General features: G+C 45.0%; 1 protein-coding gene across 1 annotated transcript in view; it reads right to left on the minus strand.

Annotated features, from left to right (window-relative positions):
- DAP (death associated protein) overlaps positions 1–26,542 on the minus strand; it is a 62,059-nt gene extending 35,517 nt beyond the window's left edge. The window contains exons 1-2 of the mRNA XM_063086875.1: positions 26,329–26,542; positions 13,985–14,081 (exon numbers count right to left, since the gene is read on the minus strand). Of these exons, the coding sequence (XP_062942945.1) occupies positions 13,985–14,081; positions 26,329–26,383 (152 nt within the window). The 5' untranslated portion in view covers positions 26,384–26,542. The remainder of the gene's footprint in view (positions 1–13,984; positions 14,082–26,328) is intronic.
- Between the last annotated feature and the right edge of the window lie 602 nt (positions 26,543–27,144).

The raw sequence follows: 27,144 nt of genomic DNA on the forward strand, positions 1-27,144 counted from the left end.
CCCAGGTTCAACATGCATACCCTGGGGACCATATCTGGCCTTAAGAGAGGGCTCTGCTGAGGGTCCTGGGAGGGGAATTTTTCGGGCTTTGTCTGGGCGCCACTTGTTCCTGGGACCCTGGGCCTGCATTCTCATCTCTTGCTGCTGCCTGGCTTAGGATCCTGAGCCTGTGCTGTGCTTCCCTAACCTTTCTCTCCAGGCTCAGTTCTAGGTTCTGATGTTCAGCTCAACCACCCTCCCTGGACTTCGTTCTTCAATGTCTAGACCTGGGGCACCTGCTCATCCCCTCTGCTCCAGGAGACGTCCCTGGACTGGCCTCTGCCTGAACACACTGCCCAGGGACTGTCTTTGTGCCTGACTTTCCAACACCCACTCCACCTCAAACTGTATGACTAAGACAATATCTGCAATGTTTGACTTAGGGATAGTCACATGACCCAGTTCTGGCAAATGATTTTGCTAGGGGGCTTTGGAAAAGCTTTTCTTGCTCCTAAAAGAGATGCAAGAAGAGATGCCTGCTTCTTCCCCTCGATACCACTTGTCTGGATGTGACGGCTGGACTTGCTGTGGCCAACCCTCGCCAACCTGCCAGGAAGCTGCCCCAGGAGGAAGGCAGAGCTTCGAGCAGTGCAGACAAGTGGACCTGGAAGAGCCCGAGGAATCCATCTCTCCTGCAGCCAACCCCACCCTGGGACCTCTTCAAGGAGGCAATCCATGTCCTATTATTCATAGAGCATCACATTCACCATTTTAACCACCTTAAATTGCACAACTCAGTGACTTTTAATACATTCACTGTGTTATGCAACCATCACCACTATCTCATTCCAGAACATTTCCATCCTAAAAATCAACCCATACACACCCTTTAATCTGAACCACCCCATTCTCTCCAGCCCCTGGCAATCAGTAATCTGATTTTGTCTCTGTGGATGTGCTTGTTCTGGACATTTCATAGAACATGTAGCCTTTTGTGTCTGGTTCCTTTTACTTAGCATAATGTTGACAAGGTTAATCAAATGTTGTAAGATGAATCAGCACTTCATTCCTTTTTATGGCTGAGTAATAGTTCACTGTATGGATATACCACACTTTGTTTATCCATTCATCAGCTGACGGACATTTGGATTTTTTTTGCTATTGTGAATAATGATGTAATGAACACTCATATACAAGTTTTTGTTCAAACACCTGTTTTCAATTCTCTTGGGTAAAATGCCTAAGAGTAAAATTGCTGGGTCATATGGTAATTCTGTTCAGCTTTTTGAGGAACTACCAAATTGCTTACCACAGCAGCAAGGGCTTCTTTGTTGGGTTTTGTTTAAAAATATTTTTATTATGGTAAAAAACATACCATAAAATTTACCATCTTAATTATTTTTAAGTGTGCAGTTCAGTAGTGTTAAGCATATTTACATTCTTGTGAAACAGACCTCCAGAACTTTTTCATCTTGCAAATCTGAAACTGCATACACATTAAACACTGACTCCCCACTCCCTTTCCCACCCAACCTCTGGTAACCACCATCCTACTTTCTATAGCTATGAATCTGACTGCTTTAATACCTCATATAAATGGAATCATCCAGTATTTGTCCTTTGGTGACTGGCTTCTTTCACTCAGCATAATGTCCTCAAGGTTCACCCATGCTATAGCACATACAAGATTTCCTTCCTTTTGAAGGTGGAATAATATTTCACTGTATGTATATGCCACATCTTGTTTATCCATTATCTGTCGATGAACATTTAGGTTGCTTCCACCTCCTGGCTGCTGTAAATGGTGCTGCTGTGCACATTAAGAGCACAAATATCTCATGAAGATCCTGCTTTCAATTCTTTTGGATATACACACAGAAGTGAGTGAGGGCTTCTTTTTAACATAAAAAACTTTGTGAATTCCTATCCTATAGTTTTCCTTTTAGTATCTAGATCCTTCTGGATCTTTAGCAAAATGTGACGTCTTACCTCTCAAGAACTCCTGAGAGCACCCGGATTAGGTGACCTTTCAGATTGCATCCAGCTCTAGATCTAATAATTCTATGAGATTTCTTGAGTATAACGCCACACTCAACACTGCAGTCAACATCAATTCTACATTAATAACTATAGCTCTGCCTTAGGGGATGTACACAACCAAAAAGTCAAAGTAAACACCCTGCCTAGAGAGAGCTGAGGGCCCAATAGAACATGCCTATGAGGATAGAGAATTTTCTTCCCCAACACCAACACTACGCTAGTCACCTCTTTTCACCAGCTGGAAAATAAGAAGTAATCAAGTTAGTAAGTTAGTTAACTATTTTATCTTTACAGAGTCAAAGTCTAAGGTAATTATTTCTGATTCACCGAGTATTTTCTGAGTGCTATGTATTCGGAGACAGTTGAAGACAATGGGGTTTACTTAGATAAAGGGAGTTTCAAAATTTCCAGTGTGGTAATTTTAATGTAATAAACTCAATAAAGGTCTCCTGCTTCTAAGTAGTTATTATTACACATTTCATTCTATAAAATCCAACTGCTGAAGAATTGATTTAAATGCAGTTCATATGCTTATGTAACAAGAAAACTTTCCTGATAAACAGTGCAACCTTTGAGTCGTACCATAAAAACAAAAGAGTCATCTATTCCAGGAGGCTGACTCTAGTGCAGATGCACATAGCAGTGCTGGAAGGGAAAACTGATAGCTCCATTTCCTCTTTTCCCCTTCCATCTGATACAAAGAGCTCTCCTGGTGTTATGGGAGTGTCACCGTCTTGTAAGGAGGCTGGGGGCCTGCGGAGGGAGAGAAAGCAGGAAGGGGCCACTCAGAAGCTAATAAATCACACCTGCTTTCCAATCTGTATGGAACCAGATGTTGTACAAACTCGGTCTCAAAGCCTATTACCAGCAGCAACAGGCCCTAGAGGAAAGCCAGGCTGTCCATACTTTCCTTCTCATCCCCATGTCCAAAGCGTTCAGCCAAGATCCTGTGACATATGGATGCCCATATGCTCCATCCCTCTGTGGTGAGGTTTGATTCACTACCTGCCAGACTCTAGCCTTTCTCTGGTGCCATCAATGCCAGAGGAGAAATCAGGCTGGGTTCAGCAGAAATCAGAGAGTGAGTTCCTGACATGCTAAAGCCCATGACTTCTAGGGCTCAAAGTATCCACGTCACACACACCTATCTTGCTCTGTGCTCAAGGCAAAACCGTATTCTGGGCAAAACTTAAAATGTGCACAGTTGCAATCCTATTAATAATGCTAAAATACACATATTCACAGGTTTTGGAAGAAATGTTTAATGTCTACTACATATGACAGCAGAACTGGTATTGGGGCCAACATGAATCAATCAACGTCTAAGGCAGTCCCTTGTGCTTAAGAAGGTGATGACTTAGTTGGAAAAAATGAGATAAACATGAAAATCTATTTACATTTATTTTTTATCTAAAGAAACAAAACAAAATGAATTAAGTGTTAGAGTATTTGCTACATACATTTGTCCGCAGAGAGACTGTGGCCACACAGTCCTGAGGGCTCCAGAAGTGGCAGGGTCACCACCCACTGGCCCTGTACCCCTTCACTTGCTTTCAGTTACTCTGCATGGTTAATGAGGTAATTAAATAAATTCTCTAGTTTCATCCCTGATATATCCCAAATGCCTAGAACTGTGCTCAAATATTGTATTCTGAATTTAAATGACCTTTTACAAAATGGACAGGTGGTTTAAAAAGATTGCTGCAAAAAAACTCTAGAAGCTGAAGCTAATCCACATACAAGTGGAGTGCACATGAAAAATAAGAAAATGGAAAAGCTCACACTTCTACTCATTAGTAACCACATTACAAATGCCAATGATCTAATCAGATTTGACAAGAAGCAAACCTCCCCCAACAAAACCTGAAATTACCAGGAAGGCGATTAGAAATTTAGATTTACATCCTGAATCATTAATGAGAAACCTCACCTAAGGGTATTTGGACCTTGAGATATTAGGTAATGATAGTACAAAGTCACAATGATTGGCAAGATATTTAAAATATTGCTTATTTCATCTTTAATATGTTACCATCCATTATGTATACATTTTATAATTTACATAGTGGTAGTGTAGTGCACATATATGAGTAAAACTTTAAAATGAACATACATATATTGAGGGTAAATGCAGAAGACTTTTTAAAAATTGGGGCCATATGCCTGGTCCAGAGTATCCCCTGCTCCAGAAGGCACACTGCTGCAGTGCTCATCCTGGGCAGTAGTCAGGACTGGCACAGGGGAGAGAATCACTTGCCATGTAAGCCTCACGGTTAATAAATTATTGTGCTGCCACTGCTGCTGGGATGTCAGCGGAGCTGGGCACTGCAAGTTGATGCCTAGTGGCATGAAGTGCTGCTTGCTTGTTGTGGGTTGAATTGCGTCCTCTCAAAAATATAAGTGGAAATCCTAACCCCAGTAGCCCAGAATGTGATGTTATTTAGAAATGGGGCTATTGCAGATGTAATTAGTTAGGATGCGGTCACATGGAGCAATGTGGGCCCCTAATCAGGTGTGGCTGGTGTCCTTATACAAAGGGAAATGTGGACACAGACACTCACGTGGTGAGAACCGCATGTGCAGACAGCAGCCGTGCTGCCGGCAGCTGAGGAGCCACAGCAGTTGGAGAGGACTGCAACAGACCCTTCCCGAGCACCGTCAGAGCGATCTCAAACTTGTGGCCTGCAGAACTATGGGACAATACACCCCTGCCATTTATTTATTTATTTTTTTTATTTTTATTTTTTAAAAATGTATTTTCTTTTTTTTTTTTGTCGTTTTTTCGTGACCGGCACTCAGCCAGTGAGTGCACCCGTCAGTCCTATATAGGATCCGAACCCGCGGCGGGAGCGTCGCCGCGCTGCCAGCGCAGCACTCTACCAAGTGAGCCACGGGCTCGGCCCTCATCCCTGCCATTTAAACCACCCAGTCTGTGGTACTTCCTATGGCAGCCCTTTGGGAAACCAGTGCACTGCTTCTCAAAGAAGAGGAGCCGGCCTGCTAGGAGTTCTGTCCATCATGACCAGGTGGGAATGAGGGTGGGTTTGTGTGAGCCTTTGCGGAGCCTCTAGACAGGGATGCTGCCATTAACAGGCTGCAGACTCCATACGGGCAGACAGACACCCAACCTCCCTCCCAGCCTCTCGCGGATGCTGTCCACATGGCACTCGGTGGGCGGTGGACGCTGCCAGCGGACTCGGGCTGCCGTCTAGGGATCTGGGGACTGTGCTGTCAACCTTCTGCTGCCCAAGTTGTCCCAGGCACAATGATCACCCTTAGCACTCCCTTGCTGGGAAAACACTTCATCAAAGTCTCGCTCTGCCTAGACGGAGAATATCGATCTCTGAGTCTCACTCAGGCAAACCAGACAGGAAGGGCTGCCTAACAGCAACCAGAGTGCCCCCGTTTTCCTCGCAGGGCAGACAGGGCTGTTTACTACTGTTTTATGCTGCCATGAAGTGGTGCCTCACGTGCTGCTCATTCTGAGAATTTCGCTGTGCCTCCTGTATAGCTTCTCCTTGGCACAGGCATCTCAGTCCACAAGCAGATGACAACCAGTTAGTCCCTTCATAAGGACACCCCATGTCACTCAAGGCCCCAACCATGTGGAGACTCTGCCTTTGGGATGATGCTGACATTGGTTCACCACGAGGTTTAACTGAAGTTCAATCTTGCAGATCACAGTTCAAAGATAAAAATTTCCAGGCATATAGGCCATGGGATTTAGGCTGGCACATGGAAGTTTATGGTACTTCGTAGGGCAGCCATCCCTACTTCAGAGTTTAAAATTTTCTATTTATCTTAACAATTAATTTTACAGAGAAAACCATTAAAAATTGCCATAGATAACCTTTTAGCATCTGTTATGGGTTGAACTGTGTTTCCCAAAGAGGATATGTTGAAATCCTAACCCCCAGTATTTCAGAATGTGACCTCACTTGGAAATAGGTTCTTTATAGAAGTAATCAAGTTTAAATGAAGTCATTACAGTGGACCCTAAAGCAATGCCTCATGTCCTTATGAAAAGGGGAAGTTTGGGCACAGAGACAGACACAAACCGAGAGAAGACACTGTAAAGAGACACGGGAGAACACCCGCAAAGGCAGAGAGGACTGCAGTGATGCACGTGTAAGCCTAGGAATGCCAGACACTGCTGGCAAATCACCAGGAGCTGGGGGAGAGGCATGGGACAGAGCCTCCCTCCCAGCCTTGGAAAGAACCAACCCTGCCAGCATCTTCATTTCAGACTTCTAGCCCCCAGAACTGTGAGGCAATACATTTCCGTTATTTTAAGCCACTCAGTTTGTAGTGCTTTGTGGAGGCAGCCCTAGGAAACCAATACTTGTCCCTATAGTTATAACCGTCTCAGGCAAGAATCCCCAGTGAATGCCAAAAGTAGCAGGTGAAAGTTTGACGAGAAACAGGATATTTATACAGTCACAAAGTATCTGTATTTTTTAAAGCATCACATTAACAAGATACTTATTAATTACAAAAGGTAAAACAATAACATCATAGTGGAGAAATGGCAGACACCATGCTATCCAGGAGATCAAAGTTATCACCTGCCACGGGATGTGGAGACATCGTGTGCCTCCTGATTTGATGCACCAAGAAAAACAACACAGTAATCCCCTCTTGTCCGTGGTTTCATTTTCTGCGATTTCAGTTACTTGCAGTCAACCATGGTCCAAAAATATTAAATGGAAAATTCCAGAAATAAACAATTCATAAGTTTTAAATTGCCTGCTGTTCTGAGTAGCGCGATGAAATCTCAGACCTTCCTGCTCTGTCTTAGCCAGGATGTGAGTCATGCCTTTGTCCCGGGTCCAGGGTCCCCACACTATACACACTCCCTGCCTGTTAGTCACTTATTGGCTGTCACAGTATCACAAATATTGCTTATGTTCAAATCACCTTTATTCTTCTTAATAACAGCCCCAAAGCACAAGAGTAGTGATGCTGGCATATTGTTATGATGGTCCTATTTTATTAGTTATTGTTGTTAACCTCTTACTATGCCTAATTTATAAATTAAACTTTATCCTAAGTATGCATGCATAGGAAAAAACACAGTATATGTATGGTTCAGTAATGGCAGCTTCAGACATGCAATGAGGGACTTGAAATGTACGCCCCACAGATATGTGGTATCCCTGCCCCCAAAACGTGACCTGAATCCAATCATCAGAGAAATCAAATTGAGAGGCATTCTACAAAATAAAGGACTTGTACTACTCTTCAAACATGTTGAAGTCATGAAAGATTAAAAAAAAAAAAAAAAAAAAGGAAAGGGGACTGGCCAATTAGTGCAGTTGGTTAGATCATGGGGTTTTAACGCCAAGGTCAAGGGTTCAGATTCCTATACTGGCCAGCTGCCCCAAAAAAAGGATGTGGTGGTGGCTGGAGAACTGTTCTAGATTGAAGAAACTAGAGAGATATAACTAAATGAAATTATTATTCTAGATTGAAATCTGAGGCAGTAGCGGGACAATTGGCCAAATCTGAATGAAGTCCATAGATTAGATAACAGCACTCTTTCAATGTTAACTTTCTAATTTTGATTGAAAACAAGAACCATATAATTATCAATACACACTGAAGTATTCAAGAGTAAAAGGCATTATATCTGGAACTCATTCGCAAATGATACAGAAAAAGTTCATGTTAACAGACATGAAGATTTAGATATATGTGAGGGTAAGAAATGAAAGGAGCAAATGAGATGAAATTTTATCACACAGGGATTATGGGAGGGGTAGACAGGATTTTTTTGATATCTTTTCTGCAGCTTCTGTATGTCCAAAATTATTTCAAAATTAGAAGTTTTAAAAAAAATCACCAAAGATGCAATAATAACTCACTGGCTGCCTAAAATCATTTGACGTATTTATATATAATTGTCTCATTGACCAATTATTTATAATCCCATGAGGCAAATATTATGATTCCCACTGGCACTCCAGGCCTGACCCAGAGCAGCAAGCAGAGGCCCACCTTGGTTGGGGAGGATGGAGAAGTGACAACCTCCCACCCTCAGGGCTTAGGCACACACACAGAGCCTGCTGAGGTCTGAGCTAGGGCAGGAAAACAGACAAACCTTCCAGACACTCATATCCTAAGCCCTTCTTCTAGGGAAGGTTAGGATCCCACCTTCAATGTTTCTGAAGACTTGAATCTAATAACTAAAGCAACAGCAGAGCCCAGGCCTAGTTCAACTACAGATACTAGATAGACACATGCACGTGCACGCCCACCCACACCAGCCCACTAATGTGCTTGAACAGAAAAGACATGCCATTTTCTGGACTGGCATAAGCATTCTTTATTTCAGTCTCTAGTGTCCTTACTTCTGTCTCTATTATTTTCTTACACATGAGGTCTCACTTTACTTAAAAATTTTGAGACACCTGAAGAAGTGATGGGACTCATCGTAAAGAAACAAACAGTAACAGACCCAGATGTTGGAATCATCAGATGAGGATTTTAAAATAACTGATAAATATGTGTGAACAGATGGGGAATTTCAGCAGAGAAATGGACACTATATATTTTTAAGAGCCAAATGAAAATGCTGGAAATGAAAAGGAGGTTATCAGAGATGAAGAATTCTTTCATGGACTTATGACCAGATGGGTACAACAGAGAAGGGAACCAGTGACGTGCACACAGGTCAATAGAAAATACCTAAACTGAAATAGGAAAAAAGAGGAAAAAAGAGGGCGGGGGAGGAGGACAGAGCATCCAAACCTGTGACCATATCCAGTGGTTTAATATCGGTATAACTGGAGACTCACAGGGAAAAAAGAGAGAATGAAGCGGAGGAAATGTTTGAAAAGATAATGGCCAACAATTTTTCTAAACTGGTCGTACCAAACCGTAAATCAAAGCAGCTCAGTGAACCCCTAGTAAGAAGAATACAAAGAAAACTATACTTGGTACATCATAAACAAACTGTTGAAAAACAAAAATAAAGAGAAAATGTTGGAAGCAACCAGACAACCGTGGTTCCCCTGATTGGAGGATGGTGTTTAGACACCAAGATCTGGGTCCTGGGGATGCTCATGGCTACACGGGTGCCAGTTCTTGGTGAACACAGCTAGGAAATATACGTATGTATACTAACCCCTCATCCATATGCATTTCTGTATCCACATATGTGTATGTTTGTATCTACGGTATCTCCATCCATCCATCTAAAACATGAGTTCATACAGACACCTCCAATTCCCCTCTGATAGCCCAAAGTTGACTTCAGTCTCCTCCCTACCTGTAACCTCTTTCTCATGATCCACAATCCATTTACTTATTTGCTCAGTCCTGGCATACACACAAGGCAATTTTGGAACTGTTAACCCATCCCCCCCAGGAAACCTATTTACTAACTGGAGGACAGCATTCATGCACAGTTCTTCTTTCACCTTATAGTATCCAGTCAAAATGCTGATTTCCAAAGTTACCTTGGTAACTCCCTGCTCCCTTCAGTGTGGCTATAGTATCAACTGTATCACAACTGGGCTCATCTCTCTGTGTTTGTGTGTCATTTTGAGTCCCTCCCACACCCTGGTTGATTTAAGCTGTTGGCTTATTTTTTGGAGATGTGAAATAGCCCCAGGGTTCTAAGAACAAAAAGCCGAGCTCAGAGGAGGGCTGCTCCCTGCTCACCCTCCCCACCCACTGCCATTTCTTCCTCATTTGCCCCCTTTCGCCACCTGCCTTTTGATGGCAAGTGAACCTGTTAGTTTCCAGTGTACCCTTCCTGTTACCCATTCCATTTTAAAATCATGATATCACCTCCATAAATGGTCCACATTAAAAAGTTTTCTTTAGTAAATCCTGACTCCTGAAGTCCATTCTATGTCTGCAATTTTCCCTTTACATAATGAAGCTGGGCACTTTATCTTACTGCACTAAACAAAAGGCTTTGAGGAAAATCATTGCTTTCTTTAATTGGGGTGGTTCTGAGATGAAATCTAGCAGCCACTCAGGAAAGTATTAGCTAATTATGAAGCCTATTACTCTTCTTGGATATGAAGAGTCACAGGTAACAAGAACTCAGCTTGATGGAAATTCTTAGGCAAGATATTCACATTTCTGCTATGTTCTTCTTTTTTTTTTTAAACAGAGCATCTGAAAACAACTTGGCAGCATAAGAAATCATTTTTAATCTCTGGAAAATTACAAGATTAAAGGGAGTAAGAGTTGTATAAACATTTGCCAGAAAAATAATTACTAGTAAAAGTTGTGGGTTCTTTTTTTTTTTTTTTTTTTTGGCATATAATAACCTTTTTAACGCTCCAGTTGTTTATTAATTGGTACTTGATTTTCCATTTAATGGGGAAGGGAGCCACCAGAGATGAGTCAGTAAACTTAAAACCAGTCTTAAAAATCCAGGAAGGAAAACAAAGAGTTTTGCAAATGCAGAACTATGGCTAAGGAAAAATTTGTGATCTGACACAAGGCACTTACTTTCATATCTGGAGAACAACTGATCAAAACATAAAAAAATACAAAACTTTAGGATTCAGGTACCATGGATGGTGAAGTCACGTGCCAAAAGACATTTCTAAGAGGATAATTAAATGTTTTATAAATTCTGCAAATAAATGGGCCTTTCCATAAGTGAAGTAAAACTGGCAGAGTCCCCTAAAACCTTGTAAACTACAGATTAGCCCACCTACTTGTGGTGAGGCTGCAGATGGATAGCACTATAGGCTTGAGGAGTACGCACAAGGTTATGGACAACCCCAGAATCAGTAAGTCTTATTTACAGAGGGATCCGAATTGCAGTTTATGTTGGTCCAGGGGCTTCTGTAACATATTAGGGGCATGAGCTTCCAAGTCAAGACAGACTCAAGGGTAAATCCTGGCTGGGCCACTGACTGGCTACATGTCATCAGGCTGCACAACAACCTCCCTAAGCCTTGCTTTCTTCATCTATGTAATGGGCACAGTGACACCACCTTACAGGTGGTGTGGGCACTAAATCTGATGTGAATCACTTCGTAAGTGCGCAGGAGAAACTAGGAGCTCGACTGGTAAGCACAGCCTGGTGGCTAAGAATGAGGAATCTGGGACCAGCTGCCAACGCTGGAATGTCGGCTCTGCCACTTACTCACTGTGTGACTTTGGAAAAGTCACTTAACTCTGAGCCACTGAAGAAGGAGTTGTAATCTGTTTACTCACAAGAGGGCCAGGCCCATTGACCTCTACAAGAATTACTGAGGATTGTGATTAACTATGAGTATCCATCAGCCCGCCAGAAGAATGGAGAGGGCGTGGTGGTGGACATAAACTACTGCACAGAGGACCAGGCCTGATGCAGGTTTTAGAGGGAGCTGTGTGGGCAACATACATCAGTAACTGAAGAGTGTACACAGGCTCACCCACTCTGTAAATGCTGTGTCAAGTGGTTTAACCCCCAGCGGTAAAGGGTCAAGCCCAAGGCAAAGACAAGTGCTAACACACCCGTAAGGAACACACTGCAGCGAGGTGGCTGCAGGAAACAGCAACAAAAACAACCGGCTCATGTGTTGTGCAAACCCTACCCTGGGGCGGCTGCTTCAAAATATTTGGTTCTACAGAGACAGAGAACAAATCTTTAAGGTGAACAAAATGCTAAAATCTAAAGTGCTGGGGTGTGAGATCTCTTCTCCTGTAACTATTTGTCCTCTGGCATATTTATTTAAATTGCTCATCTTCTATAAACACTGTATTTTATCTCATAAAAAAAAATCAATAGAAAAAAAAACTAGTGGGCTGTTCTGTCCGTATTTCTAAACACGCTAATAAATTATCATCTCACTGTATTGGCACCACGTTAGGCAGGGAAATGGCTTATCCCATTTCAATTCACACAGAAAAGCATCTGTCTCATTAACTTTCCAGGATTTTCTTTCCCAGGGAAGGCTTTCTCTCTCGTCCTCTTTCTTGCTTCTTAAAGAAACAGCTGGGTGTTAAGAAGGGTGATGACAGCCCAGGTTTCCTAGAAGGAAATCACTACAGGCCCATGGGCTCTTATCCTCAATTCTGAATTTAAGAATGTTCTGAAAACCAACAGTTTCCTTACAACTCATATAAAGGCAAAAGTTAATCTAAACTGACACAAGTCCTTACGTTTAAAAAATTTCTCTCACTTGGTCTGAACATCATGCAGATTGCAATACACTGCCTGAGACCCTACTAGAGGTACTATATGGTATGTGCAGTTTTATTCTCCTAACATCTGTATTATCCTCCTAAAACCCCCAAATTTCTGAATTCTGAAATAAATATGAGCACCAAGGCTTTTGAATAAAGAAGTGTGGACCTGTAGGAGAGTTACTGATGCTGCTGTGTTCCAAACACAGCTTTGTCAAAACAGCTAGTGAGAAAGATAATTCTAGAATTTTCCTTAACCATCCTCTTCTTTTAAAACCATAATTTGTACTGAACCTTCACATTGCTGATCTCATGGTTTAAAATGGTCAATAATCACTCAGAAATGTCACCCAAAATGTTGTCCTCCCCTCACATGGCTGCACCGTCTCTCAAACCGTACTAGGTTTTACAGAAAACAGCCAGTGGTGGGAGATACGAACGAGCAGACATGTGGGGTTACCAAGGCCATGCTTGCCCTTCCGGTGGCACACGCTCCTGGGAGCTACTCTTTTGGGAGCGCGGCCTGCTCTGGACCCCATTAGGCCTGGTTTAAATTCCTGCTCCATTAACTAGCAAGGTGCATGGTATGGGCAAGTTTACATCTTCTGTAGGGTTCTGTTCGCTCATGTGTGAATCAGGTAGAATACCAGCTACTACTCAGGGCTGCTGGAAGGAGATGAAATAAAACCATGAGCCTGGTCCACAGAAATAGAGGTTAGCTGTTTTCCATGCCCCCTTTCCCTTTCCACACTTTCTTTCCTCCTCGGGCTGAGATATCGTCTGGAGACAAGTTGTAAGTAGAAAGCTTAGTGTTCACTTTCTTCTATAGGAACATATTCATAGAGATGTACGTGCATTTGTGGTGGCTATACATGACAAGGTTGAAGGAAATGGATTTGCATCGAGGTCCTTGAACCAAACTCAAAATCAGAAACTCCAAAGAAAATTGGTGCTGAATAGAGAGGGGAGGACGTAGGGAGACCTCTGTCCAGGACCCAGGAGGGCTGGGGACAGAGATGTCATTTAAGTCCGCAGGTTAATCACAGGGTATGGCCTCGCTGATTTCAGATCTGGTTGAAGAACAGTGGGGAGCCCAGATGCTTGCACACGTTTCTTAAATCAGAAGTTCTCTACCCTGGCTGCACAGATGGCCAGCCCACCCGAGATGTAACTAGCATGGCTGTTCTCAAAGGCCTCCAGGTGATTCCGTACTGCAGTCCAAGTTGAGAACTAATGCCCCCAGACTGTTGGCATGTGCTTCTCTGGAATGACAGTGGAAACCTGGAGTGCAGAAGACCTGCAGGGGCAAGAATTCGCCTATTTCCTCCACTCTGGTGGTCCAGCCTGTGGGGAAAGGGTTGATCAATGGTGGCTGTGTGTGCCACCAGAGAACCAAGGGACCGAAAGAAGCTGCTCAGGTTGTGCCCATGTGCTCCTGCTCTGCACAGCCTCCTGGGTAGTAAGGGAGCAGCCCTGGCTAAACTACAGGCACTTGCAGCAGGTGGAGGGAGGTGTCTACCTGCCAACCTGATATAATTCCCCCACACTGCACACGAAGACAAACCAGAGCACGGGCCTGGCAGCTAGGTGGGAGCAGGGTGGGCTGGTGGGCTTTAGTCAGGAAAGAGGATGTGCTCTATATGCGCTATTTCTACCTTGTCTGGGAACAAACCCCTTGCCTCACTGACTGGGAAGAGAAAAATACACAAAACAGTGCTTATCATAGCCCAGGAGTTATCAGAAGCATAGAACAGAAAACAAATGTTAATGTTTAACTTAATGGGTCTTTGTGAAACATGCTCAAGAGTCACCAGAATTCTCCCACCTGGGGCTTTCCCATTCTTGGTCATCCTTGTCTTTCTCTTCTCTGGTGTCTCCCGCATGTGGGTGTTTCTGCACAATTCGCATGCCACCAGCTTTCACTGAAATGAAATCAAAGAGGGGGTGTGATCAGTGTGGAAATGAAACTGTCTGCAGGTCAGGAGGGTATAGCTGGAAAGTTTTTGTTGTCCAATGGCCACGGCCACAAGTCAGTCTGGAAAATCTGGCAATGACAATTAATAACTAGGGAAGGGTAGTGTTGTTTGGGGGAGATTCAACATGATATAGAACTGAACACTATCTCTTACTCCAGATCCACTTAGAAACTTCCCAAGACTCTTCCTGTCTTTTTTGGTCACCTTTCAAATATTTCATAAGAGTGGCAGTGTAACCAGAGCATAACCCATGTGAAGAAAGTGGCTGCTTGCTTTAGGGTTTTCACGTATTTTTGACACAAGGGCTCACTTAAACCTTGCCCTGTGATACTTTTTCAAATACTGATGACACCTTTGATGGAGTGATATAGCCATGGGTCACACAGAACAGCTACCATGCCATCACAGAGCCCAGTTAAGTGGCAGCAAAGATTTCTATAGCAGCCTTTTCCAGGCTGTGTTGTGAAACTCTATTGTTAAAAGATTTTCATTCAGTTTTTATAAAACAGATTTATTGGTATATTTCACATATAAAGCAATTCACCAATTTAAACTGCACAATTCAGTGGTTTTGAGTGTACTGAGTTGTACAACCATCACCACAATCAATTTTAGAACATGTTTATCACCCCATGCAGAAGCCCCAGTTCCCCCTCCCCCACTCCTGGCAACCAGTCATGTGGATCTATCCATTCTGGACATTTGATACACACAGAATCATAAAAACATGTAACCTTCACCATGTTTTTCAAGGTACATCCATGTTGTAGTACCTACCAGGACTTCATTCCTTTTTATTGCCGAGTAACATTCCATTGCACAAAAATGCCACATTTTATTTATCTGTTCACCAGGTGATGGACATTTGGGTTGTTTCCGCTTTTTCGCTATTACAGATAATGCAGACATGAACAATGTGTGTACAAGTTTTGTGTGGACACGTTTTCATTTCCTTGGGTACACTCCTAGGTGTGGAATTGCTGGGTCACATAGTAACTTTGTATTTACACTTTCAAGGAACCGCCAAACTGCTTCCCAAAGTCATGGCACCATCTGCCACTCTCAGCAGTAGGAGGGTTCCCATTTCTCCACAGCCTCGCCCACACTTGTCACTGTCTTTTAACTTACAGCCATCCTACTGTGTGAAGTGGTAGCTCAGTGCAGTTTGACTTGCATGTCCCTAATGAGTAACATGTTAATACTGTTTTGTAAAGTGGGGGAAGGGATTCTAGGATCTAATAAGACTGGCAAATGCCAGGTTGAAAAAAATCAAATGAGTCTTTTTCAAGAGAGATTTTCTCAGCCTTTAGTGCATTAGTTCAATTCTGTTGCTTATAACTGAATACCTGAAACTAGATAATTTATAAGAAAATTAAATTCATATCTCACAGTTCAGAGGCTGTAAGTCCACAGCCCAGGTTGCACATCTGGTGATGGTCTTCTTAGGTGGGAACCCTCTGCAGGGTCCTGTGGCGATCAGGGTGTCACATGGCAAGAATGGGCTGAGCAAGAGAGCTAACCTCCTCACTTGCTCTCCTTGTAAAGCCATCAGAATCACACCCCTTATTCCATGAGTGGATCAATCCATTCACAAGGGACATAGTCCTCACAATCTAGTTACCTTTTAAAGGCCCCCATGTTTCAAATAACATAATAGGATTTCCCACCCTCTTAACACTGTTATAATGGAGATTGAGTTTCCAGTACATGAGCTTTTGGGGGATCCATTTAACCCATAGCAGTGTGCTAACTTGCATCATGAAGCTTTATGAGGGGCAAGAGTGTGTAGTCTCTCCCAGATGTATTTAACCACAAAACTTTTTTTTTTGAAGTAATACTAGTTATCATCTTTTTGGACAATAGTGTTCTGTGGAACAGAGTCTGGACATGCTGGCCTTACACCGAAAAAATTGGCCTCACATGGTGGTCACGAGCTCGTGTTTTGGAGTCAGCAAGCCCTTTCACATCCTCGGCTACATGGTCTCAGATTCTCAAAGCCTCACTGCTTCACCCACAGTAAGGGGTTAGAGGAAGGAGCCTTCGGTGAAATTTTGGCACAGGTGAGTGCACGACAGAAAGTAGGGCCGTTGTCAGGTTTTCATTGCAGTCATCAGCCCCCCGGGTTCCTGGTGTGGGCCCCACCAAGCCTTGCCCTCCTCAGGACACTACTCAGTCTTCTGCTACAACACAGCTCGTGTCACACCATACAGTCAACTTGTCACGCCATGTGCTCCAGTGTTTCCAATCTGATTGGACCCTGCTGAGTCACGCAAGTCCAGGACAAGCTTCTTCAGGATGCTGATGCATAGGAAGAAGAATGTGAAAAGCAGCCTCAGGCTTCCATGCTTCTAACTTATTAGTCTTCAAATTCCCTTGGAGACTCTGCCAGCCCCTGACTTCAGGAAGATGGTGACACTTGCTTCTCAGGACCACCAGTGCCCTAGCAGCTGTCCGCTAGAAAAGGGCAAAATAGAGGGCGAGGGGAGCAAACGGCTGTGTTCACAGAGCGCCTGCCAGCCTGGGTCAGAGTGTGAATCTCCCTGCTGCCCCCCCCACTTCTCTTCCATGGAGATGGGGACACTCCACTTCAGAAAGAAGGAAATACAATCCTGTTCAGTAATCCTCTCAAAAACCTGCCTTTATCCCATCAAGTGATTTTTAATCACTGTATTTTTCATTTTCAGAGCTTATATGTTTTTGTTTCAAATTCATCAGATCTTTATTTGATCAGATCTTTTTCTTTTCTCATGTTTTCAATTCCTTTACATATTTAATCATATTGGACATACTTGTCTTATAGCTGTACATACAATTATTTTACCTGATCTTGCTGTTTGTTTTTGTCTGCTGATTCTTGCTCTTGTGCTGGGTGACTGTGGATTATGAGCTTTTTCCCACTGGGCTTTATCAGTGAGGGTCCTACAGGGCCTCTGGTGTAGAGAGCAAGCCTTTGGGGGGATGCTACATGTGTTTCTGTCACACCAGGAGTATGGATACTTGGAAATCCCTTCTATGGCAGATTTCTCTGAATAGGAATTGCCAGACCAAACAGTGGTAAATATGACCTCAACTCACATAAAAGCAGGCCTGCATTTTAATTCTCAAGGAGACTGTCCCCATTAGGCACCCATGCAGACCCCACACAGCCCGGCTTCCTGCCATCCCACTGTGTGGCTGGGCAGGTTCCCGTCCTCTAAGCTTCCCCCCGAGGGCCTGGCCTCTGAGCATCCCGCGTTATGCTGGGATCTCCAGTGCCACTCTCCACCTCACGTGGGCCCAAGTCTCATGCTGCATTTCATGCCCAAGTCTCATGTCTGAATTTCACTTCCTTCTTTGACGTTGATCACTAAGTATTTTTCTCACTTTGAGCTCAGTTTTAAAAAAAACAAAAACAGAGACAGAGACAGAAACAAAAAAGATCCACCGTTTGCAGGCAGCTTTTTAAGATTTCCTAGGTTATACGGTTTGCTATACCATCAGATATGGAGATTGCAAATGAAATTTGTAGTATGTTAAGATCATTTCCACTTTCTAGAAACGTAAGATCTGAGAGTTACAAATGGTTTTGGCCAAAGGAAGAGCCTAGAATTGTGCCACTAAATGCTTTTTTAAAAAATTTATTTCTTTCCTTCCTCTATCCCACCTTTATCCCCTGCCCATTAGAAACTGATTAAAGATGCTGTTATGAGCTGAATAAATTGTGTTCCTCCTAAATTTGTATATGTTGAAGTCCTAACCCTCATAACCTTAGACTGTAACTGTCTTTTGTTTGTTTTTTGGTGGCTGCCAGTATAGAGATCAAACCCTGGACCTTGTTGTTATCAGCACGACACTCTAACCAACTGAGCTAACCAGCCAGCCCTCCTTAGACTGTAACTATATTTGGAGAAAAGGCCTTTATCAAGGTGGTTAAGGTTAAGTGAGCTCATAAGGGTTTGGCCCTAATCTAATATGACCAGTATTTCTAACTCAAATATTGCTTGTAGGAAGAGGAAAAGACACAAGGGACGCATGTGTACGGAGAAAAGCCTATGTGGGGAAACAGAGAGAAGGTGCCATCTGCAAGCCAAGGAGAGAAGCCTCAAGAGACACCAGACCTGTCAGCTCCTTGACCTCGGACTTCCACTCTCCAGATCCATGACAAATAAACGTCTGTTGTTTAAGCTGCCCACTCTTTAGTATTTTGCTGTGGCAGCCCTAGCAAACTAATATAGATGTCCATTTTTAAAAGAACTCTAAATCATTTAAACTTGGCAGACACAAAACTTTTAAACTATAACTCACAGATGTAAAAAGGCTGTGCAACTAACCACAAAGAAAACTGATGATTAATGTCAAGGCGACATCTGAAATGGCGAAGTCTCCTGAAGCTCTTGTGGAGCATGTCCACTGTTCGAATAAGTACATAATGTCAGGCCTCAGTCAGCCAGCATTAGCACTCTCATTTAATTTAGTTTCTAAAAACAATTAACTTCATTAATCCCTCTCAGTATGTTTGGTGATTAATGCAGCAATAAAAAGTGGCAATAATAATAGTAACTCATGGCTGAGACAGATTCATTTTAACTTACAATACTGCCAAAAGATATGATGGCACACATTTACTGTGATTGTTATATTGCTGTCTCTAGAACTCTTCATTTGTAAAACTACAGACAATTATTTTTGCAGGAAGTCTTTGCAGAATTATTTGCAAATCTAAGTATTTTTATGAAAGACATTAGAAAAAAAGAAGTCAGGTTTTTGTTGCGGTTGTACAAGACCTTCAAATTTAAAGTAATAACAAACTTTCTCTTAGCAGAAGTGCCGTGCAGAGATGAAGGGCATGGATCCTGGAGCCAGACTCGTGTGTGTGTGTGTGTGTGTGTGTGTGTGTGTGTGTGTGTGTGTGTGTGTGTGTGTGTGTGTGTGTGTGTGTGTGTGTGTGTGTGTGTGTGTGTGTGTGTGTGTGTGTGTGTGTGTGTGTGTGTGTGTGTGTGTGTGTGTGTGTCTGTGCCTCAGTGGCCTCCATCTGTGAAGAGTGACAGTGTTCCTCCCTCCCAGGATTAAATGAGTTAGCACCGTGAAACACCCCCAACAGGGCCTGGCACACGGGATGTGCTCAACTGTTAGCTAGTCTTACTAACCAGGTTTCAAAAATTACCATTTAGTGCTTAGAGAGATCCTCCATAGTCTTCAAATCCTTGGTGCTATAATGTCTCATCACAACAGTTTCCCCAGGAGTAAATGGAGATGACAGTCCGACCTACGGATGTTGAGAATGCAGAGGCATCCTGCAAAGACCACCACCATGGTCAGCTGACCATCCCTGGGGCTCAAGTCATCATTCCATTACCTCCTAAGTGAGCAACCTTCCAGACAGTCACAGATCCCACATCATTCTCCACCTTCTGCTCTTCCTCATGGTCGCTCTGTGCCAGGCACTGCTATAACCACTTCCAGGCGTCACCCCACCTCACCATAACCCTCGAGAGCAGATCCCGAGGCACAAAGAGGGGGAAGGCAGTACCCCCAAATCACTCAGCTAGCAAGCGGTGGAGCTGGATCGGACCCAGGCAGTCTGCACCTTTAATTACATGTAGACCTTTCCCTGCTTAAACTTCTTCCAGTGAATAGAGCATGCTGGCGTCTCAGCAATACAAAATAACGGCATATACATAGGTCCTGGTTACTACACCACTATATGAGGGGAATGAAGAGCTCTCTGCAGGGCAGCTTCCTGCCCAAGAGGTAAAGGAGCAGATGAAGCTCCATCTGTGGTCACTGCAGCAGGTAAGGAAACACCAAAGAGGCAAATGACTGCCCACCCAAGCCTCCTTCGTTGTTAGGGTGCCTGACTGCAGCAGGGAGCCCCCGTTGCCTTGCTATTGCTAATGCTTGACAGCAGCCTGGAAAAATGCAGAGTGGGGAGATGGACAGGTGGAATGAGAAGGGTGTTTCCAGGATCACGCACTACTGCAACCACCCCACGAACCAGGGTGCAGTTTCCAGCACGGAGGTGGGAAGGGCTATTACTTCACACATATGTTTCCAAGACACTGACTGCAGATATTGAAGCATGCCTTCAAAGTGTGCGCTACCTTCGTCTTGCCTGAGAAACACTACTGACATGGAACTATTCAAAAGGAAGCCAATCCACCTACAAGAAGGGCCGAAAGGTTCTGAGGATTGTCCTCGTGGGAAGAACAAAAGAAAACAGAAAACATTCAGTGCAGTAGGTTAGGCTGAAACCTAATGATCTCAGGTAGAGCAATGGAGTGCAGGTAAGCGAAGAGAACATGGAATTGGACCTCTCTGGGACTGGTGAGATTCAGTGGGAGGGACTTCCTGACGGGAACAGGGCCAGGGAATACAGTCTGTCTTAGTTAAGAGAAATGGCTCTACTAGCAGAGAGGAGAGAGAATCACTCAGCAAGCAGAGACTCCTGGCTGTGCAAGCTCGTGCAACAAGGGTAGGAACCCTGTGCAGAGAAAGTGGAGAGGCTAAAACGGCAAGAGCAGCGAACATGTGTAAAGTCTGGGACTGACAGTCTGGATCCACATGAGTTATGGGGGATCCCGATGAGAACCCTGTGCTCCCCAAGACCATAAGCCCCTGACACATTCCTGAATTTGCAACCCTGACAGCTGCATCTCTAAGGAAGCTGAGGAATAAAAAGGGAAACTGCTTTCTGCACTGAGAATTGCAGACTGTGAAGGTGCTAAGGCAATTAGTTCACTTTCCAGAGGTGAGGATGAAGCTCAGAGACATGGTGTGAACCACAGTGCCACGGAGTTTGATTCAGAGCTAGGCCAGGTCCCCCCTTCCAAAGCAGTGCATGTTCCACTGCATGACATGGCTTTGACTCAAAGGACAAAGTAGGCGTTGACTGGGCCAGGATGGGCACCCTGCTGGACAGCTGACTGGGCCCCCTTCGAGCTGAGGAGTGTAGGGGGCAGCTGTGTGGGTAACCTTGAGTGCAGGAAGGGAGGCTGACTTCAAAAGGTTCAGGAGAAAGTAGGCTCTGTTGCCTGGAGGTGTTCTGGAGAAACTAGGCATGAGGGATTGCTGGTTGAGGCAGGCACTGGTTAGGTGTTCACCAATCCCACTCTCAGCCTCTCTTGCAGTTGGATTGGGGCCATTTAACTGTGTCTTGGCCAACAGTTTGGGGAAAAGTAACTGCAGTAGGCAACACAATGTTCCCTCACCCCGGAACCTATGAATGTGTTGGGTTACATGGCAAGGGGGAATTAAGATTGCAGATGGAATTAAGTGCTAAACAGCTGACCTGAAAATAAGAAGATTACTCTGGATTATCCAGGTGGGCCCATGAAATCACAAGGGTCTTTAAATGTGAAAGAGGGAGGCAGAAGAGTCAGGGTCAGAGTGTGCGATGTGTGGAGGACATGACCAGCCACAGCTACCCATGAAGGTGGAGGAAGGGGCCATGGGCTAAGAAAGAAAGGCAGCCTCCAAAAGCTGGAAAAGGCAAGAATACAGGTACTCCCCTAGAGTATCCAGAAGGGACCAGCCCAGCTGACACCTTAATTTTAGTTTAGTGAGACCCAATTTAGACTTCTCAGTTGGGAGGGGGAAGCACTCATAAAACCAGGTAAGAACGCACAGAGCACCGGCTGAAATGAAAAGGATACACACAGAAGTGGCAAGAATGGGTACACACCAAAGATGGCTAGAGAACGAGGTGAAATCTACCACTGTCTTAAGAACACTACAGTTCATCCTACCTGGAAGTTTCTGGAAAAATGCAGACTGAAGGGTCTTTTTCTCCCTTTGCATGTTGGGAGAAAAAGCAGACCTCTTATCTGTTCCCTTGTCTTAGTCTGTTTAGTGTTGTCATGATAAAATACCCAAGACTGGGTGATTTACAAAGAAAACAGGTTTATTTGGCTTATGATTCTGTAGGCTGGAAAGTCCATGATAGGGTAGCTGCATCTGGCAAGGGCCTCAGGATGCTTCCACTCAAGGCAGAAAGTGGAAGAGGAGCCTGCGTATGCACAGAGATCACATAGCAAGAAAAGCAAGAGAGGAAGGGAGGGTAGGTGCCAGGCTCTTTAAACAACCAGCTCTCATGGGAACCAACTGAGTGAGAACTCACTTACCCCTCCCTTCCATCCCTGTTTAGGGCATTAATCTATCCACAAGGGATTCTGCCCGCCCCCCACCCCATGCCCAAACACTTCCCACCAGGACCTACCTCCCAACACTGCCTCACTGGGAATCTAATTTCAGCATGAGCTTTGGAGGGGAAAACATATCCAAACGGTAGCAACCCTTCAATCTTTGATCAGTGGCTGAGTTGAGAATACTTGGGACTATGCTTAGCAAATCTGTGACTGTATGGTTAATACAATTAAAAGACAAAGTAGTCTTCCATTTCTAGCAACAGAATAGCCTAGATAATCTGAAAATTCCTGCAGAAAGATAATTCTGGGAGAATTATCACTCACAACCTTTTAAATGCATCCTTAACTCATGTCTTACTGATTGATTAATGTAACAGAGAATTGAATTTCTTTGCAGTTACTAAAAAAAGCAAAGTGGTCTATTTCTCATTTTACTTTAAATAAATATAATCATGTTTATATCTCCATTTCATTTTATTCTTCAGGGGATGTAAAGCGTACTTTTAGAAGAAAACCGTACATAGAATCAGTAACATTCCAAGCTATCACATATCAGATTTATGAGAATTTTACTGACACATGGTCTTGGCTTTCCTGGGAAATGGGGGGTAGGGGGGATGGAGCCAGCAAAATGTATTTAACAAAGAGATATTATCCACATCACTGCCACACACTCACGAAGACTGCAGAAATGAGTAACAGTGGCTTATAAAATATGTCCTCACTTCTGCTGTGGAATGATGTTACTGCTGTTAGATGAAACAGAAAGGACCTTGCTAATTCTAACTTTGCTAATCAGTATTTGCAATAACTCTCATAAAACAGGCAGTCTCACTCCATTTCTCTGCATCCTTGAGAGCAGCGGTGAGGTCTCAAATCATTACGACTAGACCACTTTTACAGAGGACAGGAGACAACAGCACATTTGCTAGACATAAGGCAGTGCGACCCGTCACTTGTCAACAGCAGTACTTTGTGTCCATGCAGCACCCCGCTTCCTTGCTCTTCAGAAACCTTACATACCACCTTGCTCCTCTCACACCTCGGGAGGCATGGCCTGGCAGGGGCTGGAGTCCTTTGTAAGACTCCCGATGGCCCTAAGGGAAAAGGCCTTTCGGGTCGCTCCCCCTGGGTCACTGGCTCATAGGAGCTGGCAACAAGAAACTGCAAACGGTTTGGTCAATTTTTTTTTAATGGCACTGTCATCAGTATCCCAATGGTAAGGTGATTGATGATTCAGTAAGTCAAAAGTGCCACGTGCTTTTAAAACTGTCTGCTTAGAACTGCGCTGGCACACTGCAACACTCACAAACTTTAGTTACTATTTCTACTATTCTGCTACCTAAACTGGCTGTGGGGACCACCAGCATCATTAGCACACTAGAGAGCTCAGAGACGGGAAGTTGCACACCACGAACACTTCAGGGAGTGAGAGGCAGAAGAGCCCTGGGGGTCTCACTTCGGAGCTACTTATTACGCATTTCATGCCAAGCACTGTGGTGACCCCTGGGGATAAAGTTATCGATGGGACCCAGCCCTGGAAGCAAGGAGGAGAGAGACAGACAGGTGGAGGTCAGCACAGTAACGGGAGATTGTGGGAATACACAGGAGGAGACCTGGTCCAGACAGCAATAAAGAGAAAACACAAAAGAACATTAGGGTAGTCACCATAAGAGAATTTTATTATTTCCGATTGAGGATTTAAGCACAAGTCTGTTATCCAACTTAAGCACTTAATGAAAGCATTCCAAACATGTTTAAGGCAGCTATTTTGATTTATGAACTGTGCTCTTGGCTATACTTGATGCTTACACGTTTTTATAGTGGGTTGCCTTTTTTTTTTCTTAAAAAAAAAAAAAAAGAAAAAAACACATCTACTCTACAGAACTGCCAACTCTCTGGCAATGCCAGACTAAACAAGAACACCTTGAGCTTCCTGCCAAAAAAGGTTCTCACACACGGTCCTCGGCGACATGGTGGGGAAAGAGGCCAAGGACCACAGTCTACAAAAGGCACCCTTCTAACCTACATCTCTGGGCCCAGAATGTCAGGCCCTTCCAGACTCTGGCCAAGTCGAACCGGCCTTACTGAGTGACAGTGATATCCTAAGCAGCTCCTGCTAGATTCAGATCCAAAGGATAAAGGATCTTCCCTGAAGTCACTTGAGGAGCTAACCTGTGGGTCTAACTACTCCGGGGGCTCTGATGGAAGCAATGGAGCTCAGGCGAGTCACAGCAGCAAGGCAGCCCCAACCCGTGACTTGCCCAGAGGAAGATCATCTGGCCAAAACCTCACATTTCATAGATGAGGAAAACTAAGCCCCAGAGAAGTGAAGTGTGTGCCTCCAAACTTAGATCCCAAGTTCACTGCTACACCAGCAAAAATAACTCACCTCTTCTGTCCCTAGGCATAAAAAACTAATTTGTAATTCACAAAGCCTAGCTGTTTACAATTCAAAGAAAAACAGAGTCCTGCAAGAAATTGCTCCCAGGTAGTTAAAATGTACAGTTTATACCTCTGATCTTAAAAATCTCCATATGGATATGTCTCTATATGCAATTTAATTACTGCTACTTTGACTTGGATCATTCCACAGATACACTAATGCAACTCATTACTCCGGAGAATGGACCGCTGCTGCCTGGTCCTGGAAATAACTCTGCCACGAATAAACTTGGCCAGTTTACTCTGCAAATAAAGGTGTTCCTCCCTACACGGCTCCACTGTGGTCAGAATTAAAAGTCAGAGTTATTCTTAAAGAAGGAAATCCCTCTGAGGTACTTTTTTTTTTTTAACCAATGCAACACAATAGCCCTCAAAGCCTGTTTTCCATCCCAGTGGAAGGATTTTCTAAAACCCCATACCTCTTAATTTCTCAGGCATCAGTTAGTCATTTTCTACCCCTAGTGCCAGTTACTTTTTCTCTTGCTGAGAGCCTGTCACCAGCGAAAAATCTTACATCCTCTGAAATGCAACATGTTTAAAGAACTGTTCCTATTCACTGTGTGGAGGCAGAGAGTTCATGTCCAGTAGTGGGGGAAGGCAGATGGACATTTCAGAAATCTTTACTATTACAAGAAGATGGCAAAAATGAGCCACAAAAAGCATCCATGTTTCTCTAAGGTTTCGGTCACTAGAAGACGACTGAGTTTATAACACTAACGTGTGCAATGAAGACCCTAAAAGAACCCCCCACATCCAGGTGACTGGCTTCTGGGACCCAAGGCCTTAGATCTTCTGACCGGTGTCCTTCCATATGGATCGACTGTCACTCCAAAGGAGAGCAGAAGTGGAAATCGACCCGTTTGGACGAGTCGAAGGAGCAACCAGGAACTGGGAGCAGAAAGGGGTGGGGACGGCATGAACGTAAAGTTTGCTTCGATTCCTATTTTCTAAGAAAAACGGCGCTTTCCTGGATTTAACTTCCTTTACTCAGAAGTGTAGCATTTGGGTTTTTTTTTTTTTTTAAAGCATGTTTGAGGAAAAGCTGATGTGAAAGACACTGGGTGTTAAAGAAGTCATATTGCGTGATTAATGATAAAAACTATTTCCGCTCCTCAGGTTCTTTTGTGTGATTTGCTGTCAGCTTATCATGAATCATCACTACGACACTAGAAACACTGACTTTTGTTTCTGTCACTGTTGTAAACATCTGTTCATTCTAAGTAAACACCAACCGCCCAAACTCTTCTTTTTCTGAGTTGTTTAACGGGGCTCACTCAGACCACACTAGTGTGCAGGCCCCTCCCACACCTGTGCCGTTTCTCGCACACCTGGTAAGGACACGTGTCTTCACCAGCACGGGGCCCCTCCCACACCTGTGCCGTTTCTCGCACACCTGGTAAGGACACGTGTCTTCACCAGCACGGGGCTGAGTGTACCTTCAGTGTCGCGCCGCGATGTGACAGCCGCGCACGGGTCACCTGCGTGCACCCAACGCCCCCCGCGCCGGGGCATCCGGGCGCCCCTCCCCCGCGGCGCCCCCGCCGCGCCCCCGAGCCCCGGCGGCCGCGGGTTCGAGTCCGCCCTGGGGGCCCGCGCGAGGAGAGAAAGGGGGAACGAGTCAGTACCGGCGGGCGGGTGTCCAGCTTTAGTCTCTAGCTTCCCCTCGAGAGGCGAAGACATGGTGCGAGTGGGTTTCCGCGGGGCTGAGGCGGCGGCGGCTGCGGCGGGTTCAGGCGGGAGTGCGCGCGAGTGTGAGGCGCCGGCGAGGGCGAGGGCGGTAGCGAGGGATGCGCGCGCGCGGAGCGCCGGGGACGCGCCAGCCGACGGACCGCCGCCGGGGAGGGGGCGCGGCCGACGCGCGCCGACGTGGCGCGGTCCCGCCCACCCGCGGAGTGCGCGCTGACGTCACTGCGGCCGGCCCGCCCCCGCCCCCCGTGTGCTCCGTGTACGGAGCATGCGCGGTCGGCAGCGCCACGTTGGAAGCTGCGGCCTCGGGTGGGGGCGGAGGAGGAAGGAGAGGGTGGGGCGTTCTGGGTTAGGACGGGAAGGGATGCGGTTGGCAGGGAGGAAGGAGAGTCTCGGGAAGTTAAAAAGGGCCCGACGTGAGCAAGGCTTCTCCTGGGCATGTGCTCAGCCCAGCGCCCCCAGACAGACGGGGACGCCCGGGGCTGAGGCATCCCTGCTGGGAGAGGGCCGTCTAATGAGGGGCCTCCCCAGCTCTCACCGCAGCGCCTAGTGGAGTGCGAACATGAGACCCCAGATGGGAGGGACCGGGCCGAGGACAGCAGGGATGTGTTAGAAGACCGTGCAAAGGGAGACTTCTCCCCGCGTGAGAAAGGCAGCTCTGTGAAGCCAGGACAGGGTACCGGACGCTTGCAGCCGTGCCCCGCTCTCTGCTGTCGTCTCCCAGTGCGATGGCACTTGATTCCAGCCAAAGCTGA

Source organism: Cynocephalus volans, chromosome 2 (genome assembly GCF_027409185.1).
Source record: "Cynocephalus volans isolate mCynVol1 chromosome 2, mCynVol1.pri, whole genome shotgun sequence".
Classification (NCBI taxonomy): domain Eukaryota; kingdom Metazoa; phylum Chordata; class Mammalia; order Dermoptera; family Cynocephalidae; genus Cynocephalus; species Cynocephalus volans.